The following is a 9,084-nucleotide window of genomic DNA, read 5'->3' as shown; positions in this document are numbered from 1 at the left end:
ACACAGAGTCAGACTTTTGTGTTTTAAAGAGACACATACACATATAAACCACACACACACACACACACACACACACACACAACCTATTTTCAAATGGCAACATGGAAGCACAAACCAGAGAGGAACAATCAGGTAAAAATAAATCATGTCAGTTTACAGCCTCTTCAGTGGCTCATACTCCAAACCTGATTGTACACACACTCTGAGCCTGGAGTTTTCAGGACCCCTGGATTTGTTAATTCAGCCCTGACCCAGCTGTGTGTTGGAAACAGACAGCCTCCCATGTTTTCTGAGGAGGATAATAGCTGGTGGACAGCAGAAGTCTACGGCACAGAGTGATAAGCTGGACCAGGGTCTGGACTCACACCACATTCACTGGTGCTGCTGGTCTCTGGACGGGGTTTGTGGGGAATAACACAGGCAAAATTACCAGCTGCAGCCTTTAAGACAAGAATGTCACCAAGAACAAACTTATATTTTCCTTAAACAAACAATCCACATATAAATGAATGGCCTCAAATGGAAGACATGCTGTGAGAGGTGGCTGGTGACGCCCGGCAGCTGATGGTCGGGGGCTGCTCTCACTGGACACTGTTGAGGGGCCTCTGCTCTGTCCGGTCTGACACCACTGTGACCATCGGCTAACTGATCAATTAATAGGTTCAACTCTAATCTAGTTTATGATGTTAACTGTTAGTGAGCTACTTTAAAAAGTCCTCTGCTCCAGAATACACTGTGTTTTTACAACCTGAGTCTCATTCAGACCAAACTTGGAAAATATACAAGTGATAAAGTGAACCAATACAGGACAAAAGTACACAGAGTGAAACCACTTCCCTCCTCTGCCTCCAGCAGACGGGTTGTGGTGCCCCGGCAGCTCTACATCTGCTGTCTGACATATGGTCCAAATATTCTACTGCTTGTTTTTCATTAAATAAAGGCTCCAATAAAAATAAGAGAAGAAAAGTTGAATTAATCGGTCTACAGAAAAACTACCTACTCCAATGTGAGGATCTGCTGCCTTTGTACACTTTGGACCCTGGACCTGGGGAAACTGGTGAACATTTCTCAATTCTTCTTCTCAGGCGTGCTGGACACTCCGACAAACACCCCACCTCAGTACAGTTTGGCCTGCACCCACCTATGGTATCCAGGCTGCAGAGCGAGGCTCCGTCTGGGCGCTCGAGGCAGATGACGGTTCCCTGGGAGTCAGAGGAGTAGTGGCTGGCCAGGGACTCATGGTGAGAGTGGGAGGGCTGTCGGTACGAGTAGCTCTCCGTCGAAGAATCGGTGCGAGTGTCGCTGGAGATTGACGGCTCGCGGCCTTGCCAAGGGGGTTAGGGGGTGGGGTGGGTGTTTAGTTGTGCTCATATACACGCAGACAAACACAGATTATTTCAGACCCTACACTGCTACTACAAGTACTACAACTACTGCTACGACAGCCACAACGACGACTACTTGTCCAACTGTTAGCTGTCTCCCAGTTCCCTCAGTCTGGTCTGTCTAGTGCTAATACTACGACTAGTACAAGTACTCCCGATTCTGGTTTAGTTACCTGAATGTTTGCTGTTGTGCTACTACTACGACTCCTAGCTGTGTTGTAGTTACCCGAGTCTTCGCTGTCGTAACAGGGCTTGTTGAGGTGCTGGAGGTCAGGGCGCAAGGGCAGGTCCTGCACTGACACCGGCGTCCCCCGTGGGTCGGCGTACAGCAGCAGCAGAGGCTGATAGTGGCCCTTAATGCAGCGGGAAACCACGTCCTTCCACTTGGGGCCGATCTGCAAAAACACACAGAGGACGGTAACTCAAACAGTGGATGACAGCTCATCTGGTGTAGTGGACAAACACAAGCTGCAGTATGTTTCACCATCCCTTCCCGCTTCTGATTTCTTTCAGAATGCTACTGGTTTTTTCTGATTTATATTCTTTTATCATTTATCTTTGAGCGTTGCAGACCTGCCATTTTACTCTAACGCTTCTGTCAACCCAGCCCTGCTACGACTTACACTAGAGCTGCAACAACTAAAGAGTAAGACCACCCTAAACCACTGGATGGAGCTCTACACCTCGTGCTGGCACATGGCGACTGTACAGGTGAGCAGGCCTGATTAGGATACAGACTCCCATTGAGGTGCTGGGCCACCACGTGCCACCAGAGCAGCTCCACCTTGGCACTGACTCTCCAGGTCTCTGAACTTTCCAGGAGGAATGAACACCGTTCTTCCAACAGATGCCCTCTAAGGTGGTGTTTTGATGATGGTGGTGGAGACGTTGTCTAACACGTTGCTCCAACATCTCCCGTAGCTGTTCAACTGGGCCGAGACCTTGTGACTGGGAAGGCCACAGCATCTGGTTCACATCACGGTCATCTTCATCAGTATAAACGAGATTTACTGTAACACAAAACACTGGCCTGCTGACATGTCTGCTGGATTCATGGCTTAACAAGAAACTGAAGAACGGTAACTTTTAACTGTGATAAACATCAGAGCTCCGCTGACGCTGCCCCACGGACGCCCACACTACAGCATCTCTGGTAGCTGAGCCACCACCACAGCTACAACACAGGAGTCCACAGTGACGCTCAACCATCACAAAACACTGCTTCTGAACTTCCACACCACAAAGGAGATCAATATTTTAGTACCGATGCTATCAAAACCTAGCTATAAGTATCCAAATGGATATGTAAGGGTTAAGAAACTCCACACAATACTGGTGCCATGTCGCTGAAACTGCAGACGTCATTTTTAAGACCACCATCCGCTGACACCGTGAGTTTACCAGCTGCAGTCCGGTGGTCCCGGTCACCTCAGAGACACCACGCAGCAGGTGAAACATTCACCATCGTCAGGTGGCTGGAAAAAACACTCTGTCCTTCTGTGAGGCCTAAATCCTCCTGTTTTCCAAAAGTCCACGTCCACCTCCAGCTCTGTTCAAGTCTGACAGGGCGTCCGGAAAATCCACAGCACAGATTTGTCCATCTAGTGTGTGTGTGTGTGTGTGTGAGTGAGTGAGAGAGAGAGAGAGAGAGAGAGAGAGAGAAAAACAATGCGCGTTTTTGTGAGAGAAAGCGACACAATAAAAGTCTGCAGTGTGGGCAAAAGTGTCGGCCGTGCTGTGGTGGGGTATGTGTGACCGCACCCTCAGTTCTGTCCAGCTGGACTGATAAACAATGGAGGGAAATCCTTGTTTTCACAACTGGCAGCGAAAGAGAGAGAGAACGAGAGCTCTCATTCCAACAGTGTTATTAGAAAACAGCCATGAGAGAAAAGAAAGCAAAGCCTGAGGAAGAACAAATAACAGGCGTAGAGTGAGGAGACAGGAAGGAGGGGAGATAGGAGAGAGGAAGGATGGACAGGAAGAGAGAGTCTACACCATGAGGTCATTTCCTTCCCTGAAACCGACATGTAACATCTTTCTGTCCGACTGTGAACAAACCGAAGTCAAGTGTCCTGGGCCGTTCTGAAAGACCGGGATCAGCGTCAGCAGTAAACTGTTGGCATTACCTGACACTAGCAAGTCAGCAACAAGAGAGATGCTGAGACATGGGGAGTATCATGCAACACACATCCCAGGTCAGAGAGTGGAACCGAGGACCCTGCAGTTCACAGCTGGCGACTCGGTCCCCTACGCCACTGGGACACCCCGGTGTGTCTACCATCACTGTGCCCTACTTCCAACCCGGCTACCTGGCACCATGCAGCACTGATTATACCTCCTTGACATGTGCATCATCGAAGTACATCCATCGTCTGATCTTTGTCTGGAAGAAGAAGGTGGAGTAATGTTTCCCATAGTAACACACCATGCCGACCAGGTAGAGCTCCGCTCGACGAGCCTTCTCCTCCGTCACCCTGTAAAACATCTGCCCAGAGAAGAGACAGAGGAAGGGCTCAGTGGGGCAGCTGACCACTACTACCAGTACTATTACTGCTGCTGCTCCTTACATCCCCCAGGCGCAGACAGGTTCCCAGGGTGTGGATGACGTCCTCAGCCAGGTCTGAGTGGTCAGAGTCCCAAACCAGACCGATGGTGATGATCTCCGGACTGTTGAGGAGCACTCGAGTCATCCTGATCTGCTGACCACACTGACTCTGAGGAAGAGGAAGAGGATGAGTAAGGACAAATGGCAGATATAAAACCAAGCTAATGTAAACCAAGCTGAATGAAAACGACCCGTACAGGACAGTTGCGCAGGTCCCCCATGCTGGCGTTTCGCAGCAGCTCCCCGAACATGCTGGGAGTCGCCTTCTCCCTCGACTCCAGCATCTTCACTGCCTGGTTACTGAGGAAGAGGAGACCACGTGACTTTCACAGCTCTGTGACCTCTGCACTTCTGATTACTTTCTGGTCTGTCTTATAGAAAGGGCAACAGCTTTTGTTGACTTTAAACTGAAACGTCTTCACATCTTCAACAGTGCATCTTTCTCCCACATCTGCCAAAATATCTGGCAGCACTTTATTTTCCAGATAGTGTCCTGGAGATTCACACAATTTCTTAAAATTCTGCTTGTATTTAGTAGTAAACTACAAAGTTTATGAAGTATTTTTCATGTCCCTACACCACATCATTTCGTGCTTTAAGCCAAATATCTATCCTTTTAAGTTACACACCTGTATAAAGTGGAGCCAGACTAGACTGGGCCACATCACACCGGTCAGGTCGTACTGTGATTGTGCAATATGTTGTGTTACTGACCACATGACTACAAACAGCAACACACGTGATGACATGTCAGTGGCAGTAAAGTAGTGAGGACAGAAACCAGTGCAGAGGTGCGGGATCCCCAGCCGCTGCAGAAAACGTGTCCACGCGCTACAGAGCAGGGGACATGATCGGCAGCAGGCTGCGTTCCCTCAGAGGAGACGACTGCACACGCAAACACTGTCTCACGTTTCTGTACTTGGAGGATGAATCACCTGCTTCTGTGCAGGCTAAACACACCTCAGCAGCTACGATAAAGATAGCAATTAGTCTGTTGCCTAGGCGACCACAAAGCGTAACCTAGCGACCGAATCCGAGTGGGTGTGGCCTCGACTCACCTTTTCTAGATGAGAGCTAAACATAGACACACACTTACCAGAGGGAGGTGGTGGAGATGTAGTGGACCATCTGAATGAAGGGCAGCGGGTCTGAGGATGCTCCACAGCTGCTGCACACACACTGATACACACAGACACACACAAAGACGCAGCTTCACATCTGACGCTCGTCTCCTTCATCAGCACGTCTACCCTCAGCCAGAGTCAAACGAGCGTGGACTCTAGCTGAGCGTATGGCTCGTTCTGAGAGCCGGGTCCTGTTGGGATCCAGTTCCACGGTCAGCAAATTCATTATCAAATCTTTCGTGCGTGCTCTCAGAGCAGAGCAGAGCAGTGTGTCGAGTTTGTCTTCACTCTGCTGCTCTGGCACCTGCAGCTGTTAGGTTCGCTGGGAGACAGCCAGGGTCCATGCGTGGTTTAACATCTCACGTCACAGTCGGCTACTGTGCGTGAACCCCGTTATGACCGTTTTACTCTTTACAGGTCCGTGCAAAACAAAACCTTGAAGGAGTCAAATTAACTTGAAGTATCTCCCAGCTAAACTTTACGCAGGTACAACAAAACCAAGAAGGAGATGGCAAATCAAGCACCTGTGTGCGTGAGCCACACCTGGCTTTAAAGGTGCACTTTTAGACTTTTACTTTAGTCCTCCTTTACCTGGTGAGACTAGTTAAACTAGCCTGATGCCATCATTCCATATTCATTCAAACCGAGGCACAATAGCTGATTATTATTTTTCCATGGACTGATTAATCCTGTACTCTACAAGACGCCAAATTATTATTTAAAAATACACATTACACAACCTCCTGGGCCAAGGTGATGCCTTCAGGTGTCGTTTTGTTTGTCCAGCAACCAAACTCATAGAGATTCAGTTCACTGTGATAATAATGACACAGTGGAGACGCTGCTGCTCTGACCTCTGGATTATTCTCTTATTGAAACACAATTTTTTTGTGGATTTGACTGGTTGACTAGTTCGTTCAGCTCTGCCTGAAACAACACAGGACTGTGCTCCAGCAGAGACAGCCTCTGCTGCTATCTACAACAAAGCCTCAATACCCAACAAGAGTCCAGCTCACCCTCACACCATGTCTCATCGGGCGGTGCAGATGTCTTCTTTGGTCTCGTCTGCGATGTGGAAGTGAATCCTCATCAGGATGTTTTCCTGCAGAGACCATGACCTGACTGATCAGTGAACCGTGCACACACATCACGTACCTGAATGGTTTTCACAGCGACGAGGTAGGAAGCTCTGCAAGTTGTGTGTGTATGTGTGTTGTCTTACGAAGCACTCGGCAGCATCGTCCATGATGCCGAGCTGGAACCTCTGTTCGTCCTGGAAGGTTTTGGCGAGCGCGCTGCGAAGCGCGTCAGATGGTAAAACTTTCTCACTGCTGTACTGGAACTGAGCGAAGATGCTCTGAAGACAAGAACACAGACATACGGCCAGGTTAGAAACAGGTCCAGGACCAGCTTCAGATGTTGAACAGGCTGATTCTCACCTTCAGAGCACAGAAGATGCAGGAGTCCTCCATACACTTATGGGTCGTCAGCTGACGGAAGCTACGACGAAAGATGTCGAGGTGCCACAGAACCTGAGGGGGAGACACAGGGAGAAGACCAGTCAAAATGTAGGTTTCCTTCCAAGGTGTGGAAGACAAAGAGAAATGAGGAGGAGGGAATGATAAGAAACACGATAAAACTCTAGAGCAGCTGGATCAGAGCTCCTGTTCAGGCAGCTGCTGTGCATCCACATCAACTCGCAGCCCTTCTATAAAAGCCTGCACCTCCATTTCCATCCCTGATACCGAAGCCCCTGGCATACTAAAACAAAGATGCACTGTCAAGTGAAGGAAAACATTTTCTTCCAACAGTAAATCACATCTACCTGCCAAGACCTGAGCCAAAGCCTCAGCAGGCCAGGAGCAGGAAGTCAGAGCGGTGCTGGGAGGAAAGTGAGGTCAAGTTCTGTGTGTGAGAGAGCGAGACGACAGAGGGGGGAGAAAACGAACCTCTGTGTGTGTGTGCCCGGCATAGTCACCTCCAAATTAAATGTAAAATACATTTATTAACCCATTAAATGCAGTTTAATGAAAACATCTACCTGCACACACACACACACACACACACACACAGCTGTGACGGCAGCCAGAGGTTTCACACAACCCGAGGACCAACAGTCTGATGATGACTGAGCTCCAACAGCAGGTGATAATGATCATTACACATTTTCACGGTGGAAGTTAAATTCTACCCAGGATGGAAAAGCCTCACATGAAGCTGGATTTTCCTGTTTGTGCACTGAAACCTGATCAGAGCCACCAGTTCGCAGGTTCAAGGGATATCACAGCATTTCTGATAAGTCCCGTCAGTCATGTCTCCTGTTGAGCGGCACAAATCCAGACATGCAGGACTTTTTTTACGAGGAGGGTTTTGAAGCGAGCAGGGGCGACTAATGGACTGTTGCTGGTTTGAACCCACAAAGTGAAGTGCAGTTTCTGCGCAACTGAAGTTTGACTGTGGTGCCAAAGAAGTGCCACAAACTAAGATGAGGCTGAATCTGGGTCATTATAACGAGCATTTTATAGACCAAACAATGGATCAGTGGAGAAAATCATCTGCAGATCAGTCCGTGATGAGAACCATCCCTAGTTGTAGCCCTGGTATCTGGAGCACTGTAAAACAACTGCTGGTCTACAGAGACTAACGTCCAGCACCGAATCTGAATGAAAACTCATTTTCTATCTGAACACACCTTTAAAACCAAGTGACATCGTGTGGCAGCAGCACCTTGAACCACACAAGTACAAAATGTATGACTGCACAAACACACACAGAGTTTAAGGCGTCATTTTTAATTGTGTCCTCTTCATTTTTACAGCCATTTATCAAAGATGACCCCAAATGCTTTCCTTCCAGGAGGGGCAGAGGGCTGAACGAGTGCCCTGAGGTGTGGATCTGGATCATCACAGTGACTGTTCTGTTTGAAGGTAAGAGCAGCTCATACATTCAGGAAGAAAATCAGGATGTGAAGCTGATCTGCCGTTCACTAGCAAACATCTTGTTTTAGAAAAGAGATGGACTGAAGGGAAGGCAGCGGCACAGGAGAGGGTTTGGATCAGCAGCTGTGTTTCATACTTGAAAGGAACAATACTGAGCAAATTAACTTCTCTACTGTCAGCAGTTTCCCCCTCTTGTAGAACTTGATTTGCCACGGTTGATTTGCGTTATATATAATAAAAGTCTAATCATGTCCCGTCTCTGTGGTAAGTGAAGTTTAACTGCGGTGTCTGATAAATAAAGTACACGGAGCCAGATGTTTGTCAGACGGCTGTTCGTCTTAGAAAGCTGTGGTGTCGAAGCATGGAGGTGTGTGATCAGGCCTCAGGCCTCGGCTGCTTGTTACTGCAATGTTCCTGCTCTTCATTTTGTCTTTGTCGCCAAGCCTCCTGGTGCCCTGTGCGACCTGCCGGCACGCCACACCTCTTTGCTCAGCTCTGCCGCCTGCAGCCTCACAATTCTTCTGATCACTTCAGTTTGACATGAGGACACAGTGACAGGTCCAGTCAGGCGGGCACAGGGCTGAAGGGTCTGCTGAAGGGGCTGGAGGGTCAGACTGGCCATGCCTGAGGTCAAACCGCCTGAGATCAAACCGTCTAAGGCCAAACTGAGGCCAAACCGTCTGAGGTCAAACCGCCTGAGGCCAAACTGAGGTCAAACTACCTGAGATCAAACTACCTGAGGCCCAACTGAGGCCCAACTGTCTGAGGCCAAACTGAGGCCAAACCGTCTGAGGCCAAACTGAGGCCAAACCGTCTGAGGCCAAACTGAGGCCAAACCGTCTGAGGCCAAACTGAGGCCAAACTGTCTGAGGTCAAACCGCCTGAGATCAAACTACCTGAGGCCAAACTGAGGTCAAACTACCTGAGGCCCAACTGTCTGAGGACAAACTGAGGTCAAACTACCTGAGGCCAAACTGCGTGAGGCAAACAGTTTGAGGCCAAACTACCTGAGGCCAAACTGAGGTCAAACT

General features: G+C 48.9%; 1 protein-coding gene across 1 annotated transcript in view; it reads right to left on the bottom strand.

The window, feature by feature from the left end:
• LOC109972998 (inactive ubiquitin carboxyl-terminal hydrolase 54) overlaps nucleotides 1-9,084 on the bottom strand; it is a 41,974-nt gene that overhangs the window by 22,392 nt on the left and 10,498 nt on the right. The window contains 10 exon segments of the mRNA XM_074527684.1: nucleotides 1,142-1,324; nucleotides 1,612-1,780; nucleotides 3,721-3,870; nucleotides 3,953-4,099; nucleotides 4,188-4,290; nucleotides 5,087-5,214; nucleotides 5,706-5,714; nucleotides 6,139-6,216; nucleotides 6,337-6,471; nucleotides 6,554-6,646. Coding sequence (XP_074383785.1) covers nucleotides 1,142-1,324; nucleotides 1,612-1,780; nucleotides 3,721-3,870; nucleotides 3,953-4,099; nucleotides 4,188-4,290; nucleotides 5,087-5,214; nucleotides 5,706-5,714; nucleotides 6,139-6,216; nucleotides 6,337-6,471; nucleotides 6,554-6,646 — 1,195 coding nt within the window.

The sequence above is a fragment of the Monopterus albus genome, unplaced genomic scaffold, assembly GCF_001952655.1.
Source record: "Monopterus albus unplaced genomic scaffold, M_albus_1.0 scaffold277.1, whole genome shotgun sequence".
Taxonomy (NCBI): domain Eukaryota; kingdom Metazoa; phylum Chordata; class Actinopteri; order Synbranchiformes; family Synbranchidae; genus Monopterus; species Monopterus albus.
The sequence above is the reverse complement of the archived record's forward strand: the minus strand, read 5'-3'. Positions and strand labels throughout refer to the sequence as shown.